Source organism: Rhea pennata, chromosome 26 (assembly GCF_028389875.1).
Source record: "Rhea pennata isolate bPtePen1 chromosome 26, bPtePen1.pri, whole genome shotgun sequence".
Taxonomy (NCBI): Eukaryota; Metazoa; Chordata; class Aves; order Rheiformes; family Rheidae; genus Rhea; species Rhea pennata.
The window spans coordinates 5,665,475-5,686,865 of record NC_084688.1 but is presented as its reverse complement, the minus strand read 5'-3'; the positions used below and the strand labels follow the sequence as shown (position 1 = coordinate 5,686,865).

Here is a 21,391-nt window from a genome sequence, read left to right as displayed (position 1 = left end):
CCTCCCCCCCCCGCCCCGCTTCCCCGAGGGCAGCCCCGAGGCGCGGCGAGGCTGCTGCGCCCTGCCTCAGTTTCCCCGGCCCGGCTGGTGAGGGGAGGCCGGCCCGAGGCCTCCCAACCCCGGGGCGGGGGCAGCTGCCCAGCGGCGCTGGTGGCAGCAGGACAGAGGAACTGGAAATCCGGCGCGGCCGGACCTGCAGGCCCGGGGTGTGGGGTGTGGGGGGCACCAGTACCTCGAGGGGCCCCGCCTGCCCCCAGCCCCCCTGCCGCCCGGTTCCCCAGGCGGGGGGTCACCCACGGCGCCCCCCCTCCCCCGGAAGCCATGGGGCCCCAGGGACTGTTTCCCCCCCCATCCCACCCCACTCCGCCATGGTTTCCTCCCCTCCCCCCCCGCCATGGGTCCCCTACAGCGCCCCCCCCCCGACCGTGCCAGGGTGACGCTGCCCGCCCCGGGCCCCGACCCCGCGGGTGCCCGCGGCTCCGGCCGCACTGCCCCCCCCCCCCACCCCCCTCTCCGCGAGGAGGTGCGCGCAGCTCCGCGCCACCCCCGCGCCGGCGACACGGCCCCTTTAAGGAGGGACTCGTTGCCGTCGAGTTTGTTTACATCTCCCTCCGCCCGCTAGCGCACCGCCTCACTCGGCGCAGCGCCCGGATCCCTCCGCCGGCCCGTCACCCCTCCCCCTCCCCGCGGCCTCCCTGCCTCCCGCCGGCCCGGCCCGGCCCAGCCCGCTGCGGCCGCTTGTGCTTCGAGGCGCGCCGAGCCCTGGCCCCAGCAACGGCGGAGCCCGCGGCGGCCCGGCCCGGCCGCCCCCCCCCCCCCCCCGCGCCAACGGCGGGGCCGTCCGGGACTACTTTTGGGCCGTACCACTTCCGTGCGGGCGCGGGGGGCGGCGCCGAGGCCGCCGGCGCTGGGCGCGGGGGGCGCCGGGCGCTGCCCTTAGCGGGGCCATGAAGGTCGTCGGGCGCCGCGCGGCCCCGCGGCGAGGGGAAACCCCTCGAGCACATGGTACGGCCCCGGTTCCGCCCGCTGCGCTGGTATTGGTTTAGCCAGGCATAAGTGACGTTCTTCTTGGCCAATCAGAGCTCGGTTGCCGCGGCGGCCGGGGGGTGGAGCTTGGCGCTGGGGCCGGCCCTCCGCGCGCGCTGATTGGCCGCAGCGGCGCGCTGGCCGCGATTCTGGGAGCCGTAGTCGCGGCGGCGGGCGGGAGCCAGGGAATCGATCGGGGCGGGGGACTGCGAGTCCCAGCATGCCGCGGGCCGCGGGGCGGGCAGTGCGCCTGCGCGGCGCGGGGCGGGGCCGGGCGGCGCTATTTAAGGCTGGGGAGCGGGCTGGGAGCAGCAGTCGGGAGCTGGCGGCGCGGGGAGCGGGCGGAGGCGGCAGCGGCGGGGCGGGGCCGGGGCGCGGCGGCGCGTGCCATGCGCGCGGGGGGGCGGGCCCGGCGGCGTTAACCCCTCGGCGGCCGGCGGCGCGTTAACCCCTAGGTGCTCGGCGGCCGCGCCATGGCGCGGGCGGCCTGAGGGGACGCGGCGCCTGGCGGAGGCGGCCCCGATGCGCCGCGGCGGCGCCGCCAGCGCCTGTCCCTGAGGGAGCGGAGCCGCGCAGCCATGGCCGACGCGGCGGCCGCCGAGCCGGAGCCCGAAGCGGAGCCTCAGCCCCAGCCCGAGGCGCAGCCCGAGCCGGAGCGCGGCGACGCTGCCCCGGCGGTGGCGGCGGCGGGCGGCGAGGCCGAGCCGCTGCCGCCGCGCGGGGCGGCTGAGGAGGCAGCGGAGGGCGCGGGCGGCGCCCAGGGGCGTCCGGCGGCGGCGGGCGGCGCGGCGCGGCCGGGCCTGGCGGGGCCGCGCTACCGGGCGGCGGTGGGACGCGCCGAGGAGTGGCCGGTCAAGAAGAAGCACCGGCGGCGGCCGTCGAAGAAGAAGCGGCGCTGGAAGCCCTACTCGAAGCTGAGCTGGGAGGAGAAGCAGCAGTTCGACGAGCGGCAGAGCCTGCGCGCCTCGCGGCTCCGCGCCGAGATGTTCGCCAAGGGGCAGCCCGTGGCCCCCTACAACACCACGCAGTTCCTCATGGAGGACCACGACCAGGAGGAGCCCGACCTCAAGACGGGGCTGTACCCGCGGCGGGCGGCCGCCAAGTCGGACGACACGAGCGAGGAGGACTTCCTGGAGGAGGCGGCCGAGGAGGACGGCGGCAGCGACGGCATGGGGGGCGACGGCAGCGAGTTTCTGCAGCGGGACTTCTCGGAGACCTACGAGCGGTACCATGTGGAGAGCCTGCAGAACATGAGCAAGCAGGAGCTCGTCAAGGAGTACCTGGAGCTGGAGAAGTGCCTCTCGCGCATGGAGGACGAGAACAACCGGCTGAGGATGGAGAGCAAAAAGTACGGCGGGGAGGAGGCGGCGGAGGCGGCGCGGGTGCGGCAGCTGGAGCTGGAGGTGGACAGGTTGCGAGCCGAGAACCTGCAGCTGCTGCAGGAGAAGGACCTGCAGAGCCAGGAGGCGGCCCCCTGCCAGCTGGGGGAGTGACACTCGGGGCGGGGGGCGGGGGGCGGGGGCGGGGGGGGCTTTTTACAGTGGTGGGGGTGTAACATTATATACATGTGTACAGAGACGCCGGCGGACCCTTTTTACGACTCGGAACCGGCCCCAGCCCCGCTGGGGTCGGACGCTCTCGCTGTAGTGTAGTGCGTGTGCTGTTGGGCCTGTGTGCAGCTGAGGCTTCCCCCCCTTTCTGTTTTGTTTTTGTTTTTTGTTTTTGTTTTTTTTTTTTAAGGTGGCTGTGGCGGGGGGGGGGGGCTAGGGGAGGGGTTGATGTATAAGTGAACTTGATTTATGATGCTTTTATTTTTTTTCCCCCTTTTCCTTTTTTTTCCTTTTTTTTTTTTTTTTTTTTTTTTTGTGTGTGTGTGTGTGTTTAAACCAAAAACAATCGCCAGGAAACCTGTAAATTGGCCAAAACTGACTATAAAAAAAATTATAGAGGTCTAATAAATTTAATTACTTGTAACTGTAACAGTTTCAGTGTGATTTCTAGAAAATGTTCAAAATGTCATTCTACCGTGCGGGAATACATTTTGAATAACTTTAGCTGTATGCTACAACTGGTCTATGAAGCAGTGCAAGAAAATCAGCTCTAATTTCTCACTTACCTATTCTGCACAGCTTCCCCTACACACGGAAGATGCTTATTTTCAACTCTAACCCTGCTAAATGAGTTTATACCCTAGCATACTACAACAAAACCTAGAAGAGGGGTAACAGCCTGGGTTCTGCTTAATATCGTTTGTGTAATGGACACTATTTATACCTCTCCTAAAGTATTACTACACTGGAGTACATTTGTTTGCCTAAAGGCTAACATAATCTTTTTCTTTGCACTCCTGTGGGAACCTAGGTCAGTTAGTTGGATCCAGGGCAAAAAAACACATAGAAACAGGCTTAAATGTTCAGAGACTCAAAGGAAAAACGCTTAAGTTTTGCAGCAACCTCGTGAAAAGTTTTGGTAGCCAGCAGTTTACCTCAAAAATGGCTGACAAATAAAGACGGCGCCTTGGGAAGTCCAGCGCTGCGCCTGAAGCTTGCGTGTCCCTACGGCTGAAGCACTGCTCCCGACCTGGGAAGCAGAGGCGGCACCTCCGTCCTCTCCCAACAAGTGCACAGGCTGGATACTTGGTCCTTTTTTTTTTTTTTTTTGGGGGGGGGGGGAGCAGGTAAGTTAAAGGCCAAAGCAATAAAGCAATACAGGGGGTCCGTTTTGCACCGCTGTGCAATCGAAGGGCGCTGGGCTCAAAAGCGAGCCGGTGTACACGTCTCCACAGAAGGAAACTTTAACGGGGGAGCAGCCTGTTTAAACAGCCATCGTGCTACGGGGTGGAGGAGGGGGGAACCCATCCTTTTACAAAAAAGAGTTAGAGGACTTAAAAACAATGAAGAGGAGGAGGGGAAACGATGGTCTGGTCTGGTTAGGGTGGGCAGCAAAAGCAGTTGTGCAAAACCAGGGGCTTGCTGTGCCCGAGGGACCGTGATTTAAAGCTCAAGGGAATTTTTTTCTTTTTTTTTAAAGGAAAATTGGCAATATCTCTACTCCATGCTGACATCAATTCCTAGCTTTGTGAAGGGGGGGGGGGGAAAGGAAACTATTAGAGGTTTACTTGCTCGCGAGCCGTCAGTTTTTTCCTTCCCCTCCGCTATGACATCATTCGGCAGAGCCGGTGCCTGGTGCATCGGAGCCCGGGTCGGAGGAGGGAGCCCGACATTAGCTTGGCACCGGCAGACGCCTCCCGAAGTCAGAGAGATGGCAAAAACTCAGCAAAAAAAGGCGACGCAGCTTAGCGCTCTCGCCGACGAGAGCAACTCCGATCGGGCCCCAGGGAACGGCCCTCCTCTCCCCCCCTCCCCCCGTTAACCTGGGACTTCTGAGCACTTGATGATTTCTTTGCCCGAACGAGCTACTCGCTCTTAATAACCGTGCTGCCTGTGACACTTTCATATTATTCTGGGGCAGGAAAATAGCAGGCGTGTGTCTGATTACACTAATTTCAGCCGTAGGTACTTTAAGAGGCAGCAATATGCTACCATGAAACGTTGTTCTTAGTATCTGGTTAACGCGAAAAACTTAATACAAGCAAATGGTATTAGTCAAACGCTGCAGCAATAGTTGCTACAAACAAAGTGACGTCTCTTAGCAAGCAGAGTGCACCCACAGGGTTTGCCCTCCGTCTAGTTACCCTAAACATATTACATTTACTTCATGGAAATAAATCTTTGTCCTAGGTTCTCCGCAACTGTTTTAACACGTAACTGAAAAAAAAATTGACAACTGCTGCTCGTGCCATAACGATCAACCGCCCGATCTATTTTGCTTCTACCACCATCGTGCTGCGGAGCCTTTAAACTGTTTTAACGAAAACCAGTCGTGATACAAATCAGATTATTCCTGATCCCACATCTGAGAAGGTGTTTTAAGAACGGCGCTTCTCCTCACAAAGATGCTTATTGCAGCTCCCCGGCGTTTAAACCCGGGATCTGTTAGCGCAGCAGACGACCCTCGCGGCCCTAACGAGCTCCGGGTAAGGGAGGCAGCCCCCGTGGCAGACGCCGACTTGCTGCGCGAAGGGACCTTTGAAACCTCCGGGTGGATCAGTAATGAACGGGGAGCTCGTCCAAGCCGCGCCGCCGGCGTCCCGGGCGCTCCGGCTCGCCCCGCCAAGGGGAGAGGTCGTCGGCTTTAAGATCCCTCACGAATTCGGGCCGGAGCCGGGGCAGAGCGCTACGACTTGGCTCCGGAGGTGACAAACTCCTGAGACCGTAGATTGTTTGAGAGGAACAAATAAAATCGTGGCGATTGCCCAAGATAAAAGTACATCTGTGCTGGCTGTGATGTGGTATCAAAGGGCAGCAATTAGTCCATTTTGACTATAAGGTAGCACACCGTCTTAACGAGCTGAGGGCAAGCACCTCCCTGGAGGGCAGGGCAGCCGCGCTTGCCAAATCTTTGAAGTACAGAGCTTTCCTAACTAACGTCGCTTTGCTCTTCCCTGGGTTGTTTGAGCCAGCCGTCCCATTATCCAGGCTCCAACGTCTCCGCTGAGATCAAGAACGCTCCCGGAAGCGGCAGGCTGCATTTCGCGGGAACGTCGCTGGCGCTACGGCATCGTCTCCTAATGGCTGCGCGTGGATTTAAGTAAGCGGCAAGAGGAATCTGCCTTGCAGGGCTTTGCGTGTCAGAGCTTTTGCCCGTCACGACTCCGCGGCCAACTAGGAACAGACCTGCCGCCAGCCCGCCTGCTGCAAGACAACAGCCGCGCGGTTCATCGACGCCAACTTTACAGCAAGCAGCTTCAGCGGCTCTGGAAGTACCGTCGGTAAAGAGACCTTTCGGCGGAAGGTCTTTCAAAGTTGCTCCCCTTTGCAAGGCTTCTCCGCTCGCTGAACACAGCACCGTGCTTCTCCCTGCCCTAGGTGGAAGATGTGGGAATTGTTGCACTAATGCACAACTGGTGGGGGGGAAGCACTAAAATATCCCACTTGCAATTACAACCATTCTTTTTTTTAATGCAAAGCAGCAATACACCAGAACAGCTCCCTTCAAATCTTGCTAGCTGCAATATGATATATATATATATAAAAAAAGGAAGTAGTCCATCTTAACAGCTTGTTAATACTGTAACATTCAATGCTCATGCAAAGGGGAAACCAAAAGCTTCATTTTGACATTAACTGAAGAGAATTTGCTGCGCAACTTTCTTTTCTTTACAGTCCACAGAAGATTTTGGAAAGTTCAAATCCCAGAGCAGGACGTTTCCTTGTGGACTGCATGCACAGGAATACGTTTAAACGTAACGCTCGCAGAGGGCAGTCTGGGCAGGCCTTTCTGGAACGCGCTCCTGCAGGCTCCGATCTCTCCTCCGGGGAAGAGCCAGAACGAACCACGGCCATTGGTCAAAACACTCCAGCGGAGAAGGGAGGAAAGATTCGACATTACAGTTTCCTTCTGCCATCTGAAGCTTGTTTCCTTATCCATTAAGTAGGGGATAGCCGTGCGGGGACTGAGAGCTACACACGTAACACGGCTCTAGATCAAACCCTTCAAGGTACTATGAGGAACAAAATAAAACCATTTGATCAGTCAGGACTTGAATTTAAGCTTACCTGTATTTACTAGTGCAGCAATCGGTCTTGAAGTCACACAGTAAACCCTGCTGTTAAGATTTTTCACATTTTATTATGAATGCGTAAGGTACTGATGATAATAACGTTAACCTGCCTAAGCTTTAACTTGCACTAATTTAATTTAGATTCTTTGAATTTAACTTATGGCAGTATACCAACACAGCTGCTCTGGATATCCCGATAATTGTATTTTATTGGAATACAAGCAGCTTCTTTTTTTTTTTTTTTTTTTTTTTAAGAGGAAAATCTCTGGCACAGTTAACTCTATAGAAGAAAGAGTGCTTTATACCCCCCACCAACATGGCCATCGCCTAACAGCCTGTTTTAACAGTCAGCTTTTGGTCGATCTGCAACATATTGAACTTTATCAGGTTTGGGCTCTTCATGTTCTCTCATTTCCTGCTCCCAGCCTTAAAAAAAAAAGAAAAAAAAATTAAAAAAAAAAATCCAAAAATCCCATCCACTCAGTTAAGCACAAGACATGTGGCTCAAACTAAATACACTTTTTAGTTTGGCAAAATCAACTTAAAATTAGACCTTCAGCTCTTATGTGTATGCTAAGCTAGAGATGACAATAAACCTCTGCAGCTTTGGAAATGCAGTAATTCCTAAAACATAAAGCTCCAGAGTTCAGAAACTAGTGAAGCAACATGGAAGTCAAGGAGCCTACAACTTGTCAGCAGAGAGATTTCAACAAAGCACCCTCTTGGAAGAAAAAAAAAAAAAACTGCAAGCACATAAATGTAAAATATCGTTTTGTAACTGGAAAAATTCCACATTTCACAGCGCAATCTGCACTTAAAGCAGAAGCCTCCAAAAGCTGCTTGTTTTACATCTAAACCAAGTTCCAATAATACCAGAGGATAAGCTGGCATTATCTCCTTTTTGTAGGGGGAAGGAAACGTGGCCGAGTAACTTGCTTCAAGAAACTCAGGCTGTAACAAGCAGGAACTCAGCCCAGATCCCGTCTCAAAAAGCAAAAGCAAACACCCTAAAATATGAGTTAGCAGCGTACTATTTACCTTCTGCTGTGTACAGATGCACAGGAAAAGACACTTACCATCTACAGGCTGTCACAATTCTCACAGTTCACCAGGAAACTGAACTTAGAAGATTCTCTCACCTCCAAAACTGCCTACCACTACTTCCAAGCAACCACACATTTTCTGAGTTTGCACAAGGAAAAAAAAAAAAGGCAAAAAAAAAGAAGGAAAAAAAAGAAGCACTCAATTATTTCCACAGCCCTCGTTTCCAACAGCTAGAGGAATGACATTTATAACTCAATGACATCGTTTGCTCCGGTTTATTATCAGCTTGAAAAGTTACCAATTCAGCCCCAGGATCAGGCAAGCACTTTTATTTTTAAGGCTCTACAAGTGACACAGTGATAATTGCTGCCTTGGCACACAGCAGCAGGAGAGCGGAAGCCATATTAACTGTGATCCACTGGATTCAGCAAGCGAGAACTCCCTGCGGAAACCCGGCCGTAGTTTGGCCGAAACGTGTGAAACAAAGGATTAAATTTTAGGGATTATTTTTCAGATACGGCATATCAAAACGGTGTTGTGTAACTGTGCAGCAGGCAACGAGCAGCTTCCACCCTTCCAGGAAAACATGTTTCTAACCCAAATTTCGCTTTCAATATAAAATTACGCTGTTCCTCCCCGCTTTGTTCCTACTGGGTGTCGATCACAAACCAGCTCCGCAATGATCTCGGGCCGCTGCAGCGGCATCACGTCGAACAGACAAGCTTTAACCCGATTTTGTTGTTGTTGTTGTTCCCCTTGGGAGGTGGTTTACGGCCGATTCCCCCAGAGCCGTATGAAGAGCAGCCCGACGCAGAGCGACACCCTGGGTCCCTCGGCTGGGCAACCGCTTAAAAATGAGCCCCGGGGCCTCTAAGCTGGGTGGTGGGGGCCGGGTGGGCACAGAGACCCTCGGCGGCGCCCCTCGACCTCCGCGGGGCACCGAGCCCAGGACCGGGGCTTCCCTCAGCCCCGGGAGGAGGCCGCAGACCGACCCCCCCCGGCCGTCCCGGGCAGGAGGTCGGGGGGGGGGGGGGGGGTCCGGGGCCCCGCCCCGCTCCAAGACTAAGCGCTACCGGCAGCCCATGAGCAGCCTCCTCACAGCGGGCGCCGGTGCCCCGGGTGAGGGGGCGGGGGAGAGGTGGAGGAACGGCCGCTGCGGGACGCGGCGCCACACGAGCGGCGGCCCCGCGGCCCGGTGAGCGCCGGTCCCGCTCGCGGGGGAAGGAAGGAAGGAAGGAAGGAAGGCGCGGGCGGGCCGCCCCGCGCGCGCTCCCCAGCCCAGCTCCGCGCCCCCGCGCTGCTCCCGGCCGCTCTCCGCCGCCTCCTCAGTGGACAGCGGCGCCCGCGACCCGGTCTCCGCACACACAAAATGGCGCCCGGCGCTCCCCCACCGCCCGACAGGCCGCCATAGCCAGCGCCTCGGCCCGGGCGCGCTGCCGCCAATCAGGCGCCGTCGTGCTGCTGCCAGACGGCGCGGCAGAGCCAATGGCGGCGCGACCCGTTAGGGAAGGGGAGGGGCGCGCCGCCGCCAAGGAGAATTGTGGGGGATGTAGTCCGCCGCCGCGGCAGGCCGGGCCGCCAGGGCGAGCTGGAGACTCGCAGTCCCGTGATGCCGAGCGGCCCCTTCCGGGGAGCGGGGCGCGGAAGCGTTGCTATGGCGACGGGCGGGGCCGGGCCGCGGCCCCGCCGCCGGCGCGGGGCCTGCCGCTTCCTGCCGCTGCGCTCCGTGAGCGGCCGAGGAGGCGCTCGGGGCCCTGCGCGGCCCTGGCCTAGGAGTCGGCGGGGGTGGGGGGGCGCCTCCATTTCGGGGTCAGGTTTCGGCGGGGCCGGGCCCGGAGGGGGCTCCGCGAAAGGGCACACGTCGGGCCGGCCGCTGCCTGGCTCCTAGGCGCTGCCTTCTGCCGCAGCCGCCTGGTGCTTCACTCTTTAACGCCTCCTGCCTGCTGCGAAACCTTCCGAGCTCCGTCCGTGTCCGGCAAACCCCAGTCGGCTGCGGGCCGCCTGCATGCGCCGTGCTGGTGTGGCCCTTGCCCCAAGCGATTTGTGATTCCGCTTCTGCCTGCCGCTCCCAGGGGGAACGGAGGCTCCACCTTGCTTCTCAAGGAAAGGAGCAAGCTGGAGAGCAAAGCTTGTGGTTTTTTCCAAGCGTTTGCTCCTCAGATATTTTCCCAAAGCCTCTGATCCTGCCGCTAGCACCGGTAATGCTCCTCGCAGGCGGCCTCCCTCGCTGGTTTGTGGTTATTACAGAATCGACGCTCTCAGTGTCACAGGTTTTAAGTCTAGCAAGCCTGTAACACAGTAACATGTATTTTGGCAGCACAGCAGCACTGTGTAAACAGCCAAAAAGCTTCCAAAGGAAGGCAAAAGCCTCAGACTTTCTGGGGGGGAAGTGAGGAGCAGGCTGGGCCCAGGCCTTGAGTCGGGGCCATGGGTAAGGTTGGGAAGAACTGGGAGTGGGTAATGCAGGGAGTCGGGCTGGGAAGTCTGTTGAAGCTCTTTGAAGCAAATTCTGCTATTAAAAATGAGTTTTTTGAGGAGATTGTGTAAATAAACTGTAAAATCACAAACATGCTTTTTACAATTTAATTTCAGCAGTTCCAGCTCCCCCCAAAACAGTCTACCAGTGTTCCAAAATATGTTAAAAAAAAATTGTAAGGGGAGGGACTGAAGCAGTGTGTGTGTTCCCTTCCTAGAGATGCCTGTCTCTGCTTCCCTTCCCCGCGTTTGGGGGAACCATTTGGAGGACGATGCTTAACTGCTTCGCTGCAAATTAAAACCTCTCCGAGCAAGGAGGCGATATTGCCCTCCCCCCCCCCCACCGCCGTCTTTTGGTGGTATCGGGGCGGCGCGCTGGAGAGGCAGCGCCAAGCCCTGGTGAACGGCTGACCTGGGGCCAAGGCAGCCCAGCCCTGCACGAGCTGGGAGCTGCAACCAGGCCAGCAACCAGCGAGAGGCCCGGACTTGCCCCGGTGTGTGGCAGGGTGGTGGTGATTGCCTGACGCTGTGCCAGGGCAGGAGAAGACACAGAAGAAAACCCCACAGTGTGCTCAGCCAGGGGGTGAAGATGGACACAGAGCTTCCAGCCTTCCAGCTTGGGCTGAGATGTTCACCAAGGTGAAGTCTGCAGTTCCACCCGGAGGGCCGCAGCATGTCCTCGAGAGGGCTTTGTCCCTGTCCCCAACCGCAGCATCAAAATCTGTGAGCCTGGTTGTGATCTTCCCAGGGGACACGATGGAGGCAGGCCCATGGATCCCCGGGACACTCTGATGCAATCACAGCCACTTTTCACCTCTCCTCTGTGCACCTTGAGCTGATGTTAAGTGATCGGGTGCCTGCCACATGCCGCTCCATTCCTAGAAGCCTGAGGATCCCCTTCTTTGGGGGTGGTTTTGCGTGGGAAGGATGAGTTTGGCAGCTATAGCAGTGGCAACTCGAGGACACCAACCCAGAGTCCCAAACTAGTGCAGATAGCGCTTGATTCCCTGGGTGTCTCTCTGATTGGTCTCACCCTGCTTCCACGTATGACCAGAGGAAGGCTGAGCCCCAAAGCATGTCCTCGCACTGCCCAACCAAGCTGGCTTTGCCACGCACCAGTCTTCTCCCCACTTTGTGTTATTCAGAAGGTCAGTCCAGCTGGAGCCCTGCCAGTGACGGTCACCTTGGACCCCAGGGGCAGGTCATGATGAGAACCTGCCTGCCTTGTCCTCCTCTAGGTCTTCTTTCCTGGAGCTTGCTACTGCTCAGAGCAAAACATGGGTTGAGGACACTCCGCAATCTGCCGGAGCGTTGGGAACGGCCTAACACGTGTTCAAAGCACACGGAGTATCTTTAAGCACGTGAACTGCCCCAGTGCTGTTAAGCCACGCACACACGAGCCTGCTGGCTCAGCCAAGCGGAGCTCCCGTCCCTTGGACGCTCTGTACATGGTGAGGGACAGCGAAGCTCTCCCAGGTTCCCATTGCCCCGTGAGATTATTTTTGGCTCTTGTGATCAGAGCGACTGCTTGGAGTAGAGAAGCCGCTCTGGTAAACGGAGAGGGCTCTCCTAGCTGTTGCGCTTGGCTTTCATTAGGCCTGCAAAACCGCTCCTGAGTCCCGTGCAAACTCGGTGCACGTGCTTGAGCCATGCGTCGCCCACCCCCCCCCCATTTTAATCCTGGTTTGCAAACTTCTTTAGACTCATCTGGGTTTGATTTTAAAGGCTCTTGCGAGCTAAAAGTGTGCAGGGAAGTGTCCCACCAGCCGGGAGGTAGGAGTGAACAGGGGCGTGCGGGCTCTGGGGACGTGCCGAGGCAGCAGATCCGGCTGCCTCCAGCGTCCTCCCGTGGCAGGACCTGCACACTTCTGGAAGGAAGATTTGAGGCCATGCACCAAAAAGGCTTAAATTGAAAGCTGGCTCAGCCGAGACACATCTCAAGTCTCCTTTCGCTCCCTGAGGTTGCTGTGACACAAGGATTTTTGGCAAAGCTACATCTGCATGTTTGCTCCATGGAATAGGAAGGTGCTGGCAGTTCTGTACTCATCTCCTTTGCTTTTTGGGGGGGCTGGAGGAGCAGAGGCAGCCCCAGGAGCGGCCGGGGCTGGGTGTAAAAGCATTTCGTAGCTCATCTTGCAGAGCTGGAGGGAGGTTTCAGCCCCCTCAACTACCTCCTGCTGGACAGATCTGAGGTTCAGGAGATGTTCCTCCAGCGTCCGTCGCATCAAAGCTTGGGCACAAGCTGAGCAGAGCCTGCTCGGACTTGAAGGAAAGCCGAGCATGAGCCTGCGCCCGGGGCAAAGCTTACACCGGCAGCCGCCCCCCGGAGTACCCCCAGCGCCGCACTCGCCGCCTCCCGGCGGTGGGGCTGGCAAGGCGCACCGTGGGGCGCGGCCGCGCTGCTGGGGCCCTGCCGGGGCACAGGCCCCGCCCATATGCCCGGCAGGCGGGCTTGGCCCCGCCCACGGTCGATGCGGAGCAGCTGGCCCCGCCCACAGCCCTCTGCGCGGCGGCTGGCTCCGCCCACAGGCCGTGCGCAGGCGCTCGGCCCCGCCCCCGGGGCATGGTGCGGCCCAGAGCCAACCCCCATTGGCCACGCTCCTCCCCATGTGGCCACGCCCCCACCCACAGCTGTAGCCCCACCCACCGTGGGTGTGCGAAGGGATAGGCCACGCCCACAACGGGACGCACGCCCCGCCCCCCCCCGCCCCTGCCCTGGGCCACCACGGCCGGGTCCCCACAGGGTCCCTGGGGCCCCTCTGCCCCCCGGATGTCCTTGTGTCCCCACAGGTGTCCCTGTGTCCCCACGGGCATCCCTGGTCCCCCCCCATGTCCCCATGGTGCCCTCACTTGTCCCTTGTTTCCCCAAACCCCCGGTGTCCCCCTGTCCTCCATTTCCTCCAGGTGTCCCCATGCCCTCTGTGCCCGCCATGTGTCCCCATATGTCCCCGTGTCCCCCCTTGCCCTCTGTGCACGCAGGCTGCAAAACCGCTGCCCGGTCCGGGGCAAGGTCCCCGGCAGAGGTGTTTTTCCAGGTCTTTTCCTCCAAATTCCCATTTTGAAAGACAAGTACCCCCCCCCCAGTGCCACGGCATGAATCCCGGTTCCCGGGAGCCCAGGAAGGTCACTGGCTGCAGCAGTCCCGATCCTTTTGTCCCCCCCTCGCCCTGCGGATCAGGCCATCTTGATCAAATTCATCATTTAATCAATAAAACTAGATTTCCTCCTACCCAAACCCACCAGCCATCCCCTCCGGATGAGGCTGGGAACAACCACACCGAGCAGGAATTCCCCCTCACCCCCGCCCCCCACCGCCACCAGCCGGGGTGCCGGCAGCCGAACGTGAGCCGCCGGCATGGAAAGCATCTGCCGCGTTCGCGTTCAACGGGAGCGACAGCCTGGCGGGCAAATGCACGCAGGCGACCGCGGCGGCCGGAAAAAAATCCACCCCGGAGCCCTCGGGCAGCCTCGCTGGCACCGTCTTTGCCTGGTGCCACCCCTGCCTGGCTGCAGGGTGCCTGTGATTGGCATTGGGGCCCCCTCGGCCTGTGCAGCCCCTCGGCAGTACGGCGGCAGGAGGGAACGGCCACACCGGTGTCCCACGCGGCACCAGGGTGTGGGCTGGGCTGGGGATGTTCCTGCGCTGGGACTAGGGGCACAGGGATGACCCCATGGTGGGACCAGGGGCACGAGGTTGGGCTCAAGGATATGCCCATGGTGGGTCCTGGGACATGGGACCAGGCTTGGGGACATCTTCATGGTGGGACCAGGGGCATGGGCTGGGCTCAGGGATGTCCCCATGTTGGGACCAGGGGCATGGGACTGGGTTTGGAGATGTTCCCATGGTGGGAGCAGGGGCACGAGACTGGGCTCAGGGACGTCCCCATAGTGGGACCTGGGGCATGGGACTGGGCTTGGAGCTGGCCCTGTGGTGGGACCATGGGCACACATCAGGCTCAGAGGTGTCTCCGTGGTGGGACCAGGGGCAGAGGCTTGGGGGGGCCTGGGGAGCTGCCACAGCAACGACGTCCCTGCTTGGCTGTGGGGCAGCAGCAGGTGGCCGTGCCCTGCTATGGGGCGGCCGTGGGGTGGCTATGCCCTGCTGCCAGCGCTTTCCTCCAGTGCTTTGGTGGGGCCAAGACTCCGCTGCGGCTCGTCCTGGCAGACGGAGACAAATTGATCAGGGAAGCGGGAATTAGCAGCAGGAATTAGCAGCACCGAGCGCAGGCTGAGTGGCGCCCCGGCCGGCGGCGCAGGCCGCTTTCCCGGGCCTCCGAGCACTTTAATGGAAGTGAAGCGCCACGAATGGCATTTGGGAGCCCCTAAAAAATCACCCCTTAGACTCCCAAACCCCTCATGCTCCGTGGCTCAAAGCCACGGGCTCGCCGGCAGTGGTGCTGGGAAAGCACGGGCGAGGGGAAACCGCGTCGTGGTGCCTGCGAAACCCCAGCGATCCGGAAGGGCTGCGATCGGGCAAATCAGCACCAAGGGGAATACGAACTCACCTGGGTGAAACTCGGGCACGAGAGAAACCTCGGCACATGGAGCGATGAAATAACACGAATTAATAACTGAAGGTGTTTCCAAGCCGGAGGGTTTTCTGCTGAATATTCTGATTTAAAGAGTGTTGGACAAAATATAGATGCTGGCTTTAAAAAAAAGCAAGGGCTCAAACCGGGATCCTGGGTCGCGGTCCCTAACCATCCCCGGGACGGAGAGGCCGGGATGAAGCCGGTGGGGCTCGTGGCCACCCCGCTCCGTCGCTGCCAGCGAGCCGGAGGTCCCCGGCGTGCGCTGCTGCAGCGGTCGATATCCCCGGGGCGGTCCCAGGCGTCACCGAGCAGAGCTGCTGCCGTGCCCAGGTCCGGCCCTGGACTTTGGGCACGGGAGCGGTGGCTGCTGTCAGCGCCAGCAGAGTCCCCGGTGGCCAGCGCCTGCCGGCGCCCACAGGTAACGATGGGCTCCCGAGGGGTCACCAAACAGGGCCGGGCGCGGGCGCGCCAGCGCCTGCCGTGGTACCTCCGCACCAGCCACGCAGGGCTGCGGGCACCTGCCGGGCCAAATCGCGGTTATTCCTGTTTTGAGGGGGAAACTGAGGCACGGCAACATGCTCAGCGCGAGGCAGGCTGCAGAACCCACTTGTCTTGCTCGCTTGGGCTCTGGCTGTTCCACAGGTCTCCAGCCCACCCGGGAGAGAAAAAACTCTGGAGCTGGCGGAGGAGACACTGCCAAACGCTGGCACCAAGCATTTTGGCAGCCCTTGGGCTCAGAGGCGGGGGGAGTTTGCAGCCCCCCCCTTCCCGCTCACCCCCACTCCGTGGCAAACATCTTTGGCTCCCTGTGCCCAGCACGGGGCAGAGCTCACCGCAGGGGTGCAGCCAGCACCAAGGCAGGGTTTGCTGGGAGAGCAATTGCTCTCTCAGGATGCCAGCTGCAGGTGGAGCCAGAAATAGGGAGAGCAGGTGGAGGAACCCACCCATGGGTGGGGAGGACGAGGTGGGGGCTGCTCCCCAGGGCGGTGCTACCGGCAGCTGGCCTAGAGCCCAAAAGCAGAGGTGTCAGTGCAGCACTCAAACCTGGAGTGGCTCTGAGGTCTGTATCCATGGTGGGAATGGGGATCTAGATGCCAGGATCCTACCTGCTCCTCCTGGTGCAGGGCTGTGCACTTTGCTGCTGCCCCTCCCTGTGCCGTGCAATGAGGTGGGTCAGGCCTCTGCGGACCCCTCTGTGCTTTTGGCTGGGCTGTGCCTCCAGCCAAGATCTGTTTGTCGTGGGCCTAAAGCCCCCATTCAGACTCTGTGTTGGGTGGCTGGGACCAGGCCCACGGAGACAGGCACCAGCTCAGGGAGGGCGGTGGAGGTTGCGTGGCCGCTGGCCAGCTCGGCAGCGCTGCCTGTGCCAGGATGTGTTTATCCCCGTGCTGGGAAACTGGACAAGGGGAAATGCTCCATTGTGCCTGAGAAGGAAAGGGAGCAGAGAGCGAGGGCTCTTCCTCACACTGCCGCTCCGGTGCGGGAGAGAGGTTCCCGGCTGTGTCCCCGTCGCCAGGCGGGCTTTCGGTCCAAGAGCAGACCCTGTCTAGGCCGTGTGCCTTCGGGGATCCCCTGTGCCAGCGTCTCCCTCTCCTCTCCAGCTCACTCAGGACGCCAGCATCTAAGTAGTGGCCTGGCAGGACGCGAAGGATCAGGAACTCGCCCGTGGCCTGGGAAGGGATCGGACGGCAGCAGGTCAGCACTGTGGCTTGGCACGCTGGGCACCTCTGCCTAGCACCCTGGGGCGTTGCTGCACCCAGCTCTGGCTTCTCCCTGCTTCTCGTGGGCAGACTGGGGAGGGGACGTGCAGAAGGAAACAACTCCGTTGCCCTAAAACGTAGACCTTTCTGGGGGACTTCCCAGCTGATGCAAGAAGCTTGAGGAAGGCTATGGCTTTTAGCCAGGGGAGCTGCTGCTTCTGGAAAGAGATCTTGTCCTATCTGAGGGAAAAGGATTGCTTTAAACTTGCTTCCCATCTCCGCAAGCTGCGTGGACCTGGCCTTGCATATCTGCTAGGTCTCTTGGGATCCATCAGGATGTCAGCTTTTGCAGCATGGGGAGATCAAGTGAGGTTGGTGGAGGAAAGTGCTCGTGGAGGAAGCTCTGCAGGAGCTGGGGCTGAGATGCAGAGCTGAAGCTGGTGAAGTGCAGGGACACACCGAGCAGGCAGGGCCGCTGGCCCGGCACCAATGCCCTGGCTGTGAGATGGCATGGCTGGTACTCCAGGAACGGCGAATGCCCAGGGCTGTGTAGCTCCTACAAGTCCAGCACCATGTTCTTGTCCTCGTGTCTTCCCTTTGCAGAGCCCAGGGAGCAGCCAGAGCAGTTGTACTGGGAGGCCCCTGACTGCCAGGAGCCCCAGGGTCAAATCCTGCATTGGTCTCGACTTTCACCCCTGGCCAAGCAGCCAGCGAGGCACCAGCAGCACCACAATGTCCCAGCCAGAAGGTATGACTTAGCCCCCAGTCTGCCCCAGGACGGACACAGCATACGGACCCCGCTGTCAGTTTAACCTCCAACTCTGTGCTGGTCTCCTGTCCTGACCCATTTAATGCTCTCCCCAGCCCCTTTGCTCAACCTTCGCTGCCTCAAGCCGTTCTGAAAGGCATTTCTCACCACAAACCACTGAAATGCGGCAACCGCAGGGTGCAGGGCTGCTCCGGGGGCATGCACTGCAGGAGCACCCCGACCCGCCAAGCCACGGCGTGCAGGGACAGCAATGAAACCCAAAGCAGGTGGCTCAGATGCACCAAAGGGGACAGAGAAACGAGGACTGGGCAAGCAAAGGCAGTCGGTCTCAGCTGTGTAGCTTGGGTGTGGATCCTGCAGGATCCATGCCCAGGCCACCTCTCTCTCCTCCCAAGCAGGTGAGGAAGCTTTTGAATACTGTGATGTTACCATCAACAGCCAGGAGAAGGTTTTGGATGTGTACACACAGCTGGAGAAGCTTGGAGAGTAAGTCAGGGTCCCCAAATCTCCATTCACTCTGAGATGCCAATGCTGGGCTCCATGAGGCAGGGCTACCAGCTCTCACACCAGGTGGGATGCAGGGTGGTTGTGGCAGCTCCCCCATCCCTTCTGCTTGCCCCATCTCAGGGGGAAGTTCGGGATGGTGTACAGACTACAGGAAAAGGCCACCGGGAAGATCCGGGCTGGGAAGTACTTCCGGACACGGACAGCCAAAGAGAGGCAGGCGGCTCAGGCAGAGGTGGAACTCATGAACCTGCTGCATCACCCACGTCTCGTGCAGTGTCTTGCTGCCTTCCAGAGCCCCAAGGAGCTGGTGATGGTGATGGAGTAGTGAGTAAAGGAGGGAGAAAGCTGAGCCTGGGGTCAGCAGAGCTGCCTCTTGGCCCTGCTCTGGGGCAACTAGGAAGAACCTCTAAGGTGGGAAGAGGCCTCTGCACCTGGGGCCCTGGAGTGGGGTAATGTGGATCAGGAGCCTATGGACCTTGAGGGACACAGGCTCTCCAAGATGCACTCCAGAGGGCAACCCACAAGAGGGAGCCCACAGGGCTCCCCAGTGGGGTTTCAGCTCCCTAGGGGCTGGCAAACCCCAGCAGAGGCCCCAAGATCTTGACCCAGTCCTATCTGCTCCCCAGCATCGCAGGCGGGGAGCTCTTTGAACGGATTGTGGATGACAACTTTGAGCACACAGAGCCCAGCAGCATCCAGTACATGAGGCAGATCCTGGAGGGACTCCAGTACATGCATAGCCAGGCCATTGTCCACCTGGACCTCAAACCTGAGAATATCGTCTGCGTCAGCACAAGCAGCCATTGGCTCAAGATCATCGACTTTGGCCTGGCACAGAAACTGGGTGTGTACAGGGAAACACCTGAGCAACTGGGGCAGGGACTGCCACCATCACAGACCTGCTTTGGGGCCCAATCCAGCAAAATCAGAAGAGACTTAGATGCTTCCTGCATCCTCCAGGAGGCATCTCTAGAATGCGTAGCCCTGCGGCCTGGCTCTGAGTGCTCAGCACCCAGGTAACCCCTAGGAGAGCACTAAGACCTGCAGTGGACACTGGGTGGGGGCACCCCACTTGGACACCAGGGCTTCCTCTCCCCTGGCCCAGGCAGAATTGGCAAGACTGGTGCCAGCAGCTGGCAGTGCGGCCAAAGCATGTGGGCTACTGAAGTTGGGCTGGGCTGCCCCAGAGAAAGCCCAGCTGGGGAGGAACCTCTGGAGACCTGTCCCAAGATCTGTCTTCTCTGTAGTTCCAGGCAACCCTGTGAAGGTGCTGCACGGGACTCCTGAGTTTATGGCTCCAGAAGTGGTCTCCTTTGAGCCCGTGGGGTTCACCACAGACATGTGGAGCATTGGTGTCATCTGCTATATCCTGTGAGTGGCTTTCTGCAGACAGCAGTCAGTCTGGAGAGGGCTGAGTCACCACTGATGTCTGCTGTCACTTCAGGTTGAGTGGGGAGTCGCCCTTTCAGGGGGATAATGATATGGAGACATTAAGCAACATCACAGCTGCCCGGTGGGAGTTTGAAGAGGAGACCTTCTCAGAGATCTCCCAGCAGGCCAAAGACTTCATCAGCCAGCTGCTGCAGAAGGATGCCCGGTAGGACCTGGGGAACGTGTGCAGCATATGTCTGTGGTGTTGGAGGTGGAGCTGAACTGAGTTTTGGGGGAGCTGAAGGCCAAGCCTGGGCATGGGCATGCCCTGCCATGCTGAGTGCAACGCCTGCACAGCCTCTGCAAGCTGCAGACCTATGCTCAGAGCTGTCCTCTGGTGCTTTGCCAGCCTCCAAGGGCTTGAGCCCAATGAAGCCCCCTGAACTGTCCTATTTGCCCCCCAGGTGCCGGCTCTCCAGCAAAGAGGCTCTGTTGCACCCCTGGCTGCAGCAGCTGGTGCCCAGCAGCACAAAAGTGCTGTCAAAGGAGAGGATTAAGCAGTTCCTGACTCGCCGCAAGTGGCAGGTACATGTCGGGGGGAAGGTGCTCAGGGTGGGGAGCTGAGGACATGGGGCTGGAGATTTCTTTGCTGGGACAGTGCTCCTTCTCTTTGCTCCAGAAAACAGGAAAAGCCCTGCTGGCTCTCAACAGACTGACCCTACGCTCCCCAAATCTGGACAGGAAAGTGTCAGACACCCAGGATGAGGAAAGTGATGGACCCGGCAAGTGCTGACCCTAATGACCCTACCTGTTCTCTCTGCTGCTCCCTGGCAGCATTCTCCACCTTGAATCCAACCTGCCCCAGTGCCACCAAACACCTGGGCCCTGCTCTGGCATACGCCCAGCTGGGTGTTTCTGCTCTTTGCCGAGCTTTAGTGCCCTGAAGTCCTTTGCATCCTCAGCCTGGAGAAGCAGTCTCTGATGGAGCCTTGGCACATGTCCAGCTCCACAGTGCTCTGAGCTGCCTTGGCAGCCTCTCCTGCCTGCCACTCTCTCCCCAGTCCCTGGGGTGGTGATTTGATACCACCTCCTGGGTTGCTGGGATCTGTACCTATTTCTCAGGCAGCAGAGGGAGGTTTGAAAGCAGTAGGTTTCTCACCTGCTTCTCTGTCTATCCAGCTGCAGACCAGCACAACAGCCCAGAGGAGGACCAAGCCTTTGCCCTTCCATCCCAGCAGGGCCTCAGCTTCTCACAGCGATTGACTGATCAAGAGGAGGTGGAAGGTGGGAGCATCTGTCTCCAGTGCCGCATCGAAGGTGAGTCCTGCCAGCCCCTCCAGCAGTGGTGCAGGGTACCAGGGCAGCTACAGTCTGGGGTGGTAACAAGCTGAGCTGTGTGTGGCACCAGTAACAGTGTGCAAACAAGCAGGCAGTATGTCCTGCAGAGCCAGCAGTGCCCTGGGGTTGGCTTTCCCCTGCAGAAGCTCTCACTGCAAGGGAGTGAGCTACATCCCTGCTTTAACGCAGCTGCTTCTCTCTGTCTGCTGCAGGTGCCTCGGCTCTGGAGGTCATCTGGCTCCAGGACTGCGCTCCCGTAGAGGACAGTCCCCGTGTCCACATCAAGCGTGGGGCTGACGGGTGCTGCAGCCTCATCATCTCGGAGCTTGTGATGGAGGATGCAGGGCGGTATGTGTGCAGGGCTGTCACTGCCACAGGAGAGGTGGAGACTAGTGCTATGGTGGCTGTGCTGCCCCTATGCAAGGCCACCTAGAGCTGGTGCCAGGGGACAAGGCCTTCTCTCAGCAGTGAGGTCTGCTGGGACTGGAGGAGATTATGGCCTAATTCCCTCCTCTGCCAGGACTTGGTGGTTTGTCCGACTGTAGGCCCAGACCCCAGGACTACCCTCTGGTGGGCTGACCTCTGCTCCCTGTGTTTCACAAGGCCAATAAAGCACTGAAGACTTCTGTACTCTCTCAGTGGCTCTGTTTTCCTAGAAGCAGATAAATGGGTGGGAAAGAACTGCCCAAGCAGACAAATTACAGCGGGATTTCCAGCCTCAGCTGGAGGAGCTATTCCTGTAGAAATCAAGCTTTGGCAACCCTGGCCCTGCTGCTGTTCTGGTTTTTCCCTGCTCCTGGTGCTGTGAGGCAGAGCAGCCTCTGCTTTGGCTCTGGAAATGAGCTGGCTGCAGCATTCATGTTTTGCTGCAGTGAAAACCACCTCCTGTTCAAACTATGCTGGGAGCTGCTCTCCCCTAGCAAATGCCAAAGCCAGAGCGCTTGCAAGCATGTCCTGGCTTAAATGGGATGCAGGACAGGGCCAGGAGTGTGGTCATACCAAAAAA

General features: G+C 59.1%; 2 protein-coding genes across 3 annotated transcripts; both read left to right on the top strand.

Moving 5' to 3' along the window:
* The first annotated feature begins 1,419 nt into the window (after window positions 1-1,419).
* HEXIM1 (HEXIM P-TEFb complex subunit 1) lies at window positions 1,420-3,006 on the top strand. Its single transcript, XM_062595683.1, has one exon. The coding sequence runs from the start codon at window positions 1,605-1,607 to the stop codon at window positions 2,517-2,519; it is 915 nt and encodes a 304-aa protein (XP_062451667.1). The 5' UTR covers window positions 1,420-1,604; the 3' UTR covers window positions 2,520-3,006.
* A 13,195-nt stretch (window positions 3,007-16,201) lies between these two features.
* LOC134151330 (myosin light chain kinase, smooth muscle-like) lies at window positions 16,202-21,016 on the top strand. Of its 2 annotated transcripts, XR_009960821.1 has the most exons (10): window positions 16,202-16,395; window positions 17,004-17,148; window positions 17,568-17,655; window positions 17,797-18,000; window positions 18,303-18,520; window positions 18,924-19,047; window positions 19,121-19,273; window positions 19,512-19,632; window positions 20,227-20,364; window positions 20,598-21,016. XR_009960821.1 is itself a non-coding variant. In XM_062595788.1 (9 exons), the coding sequence occupies exons 2-9, from the start codon at window positions 17,133-17,135 to the stop codon at window positions 19,838-19,840; spliced, it is 1,038 nt and encodes a 345-aa protein (XP_062451772.1). In that variant the 5' UTR covers window positions 16,202-16,395; window positions 17,004-17,132; the 3' UTR covers window positions 19,841-19,952. The 2 variants fall into 2 exon arrangements, 1 of the variants encoding a protein (XP_062451772.1); XM_062595788.1 differs by lacking the exons at window positions 20,227-20,364; window positions 20,598-21,016 and adding an exon at window positions 19,727-19,952.
* The last annotated feature ends 375 nt before the right edge of the window (window positions 21,017-21,391 follow it).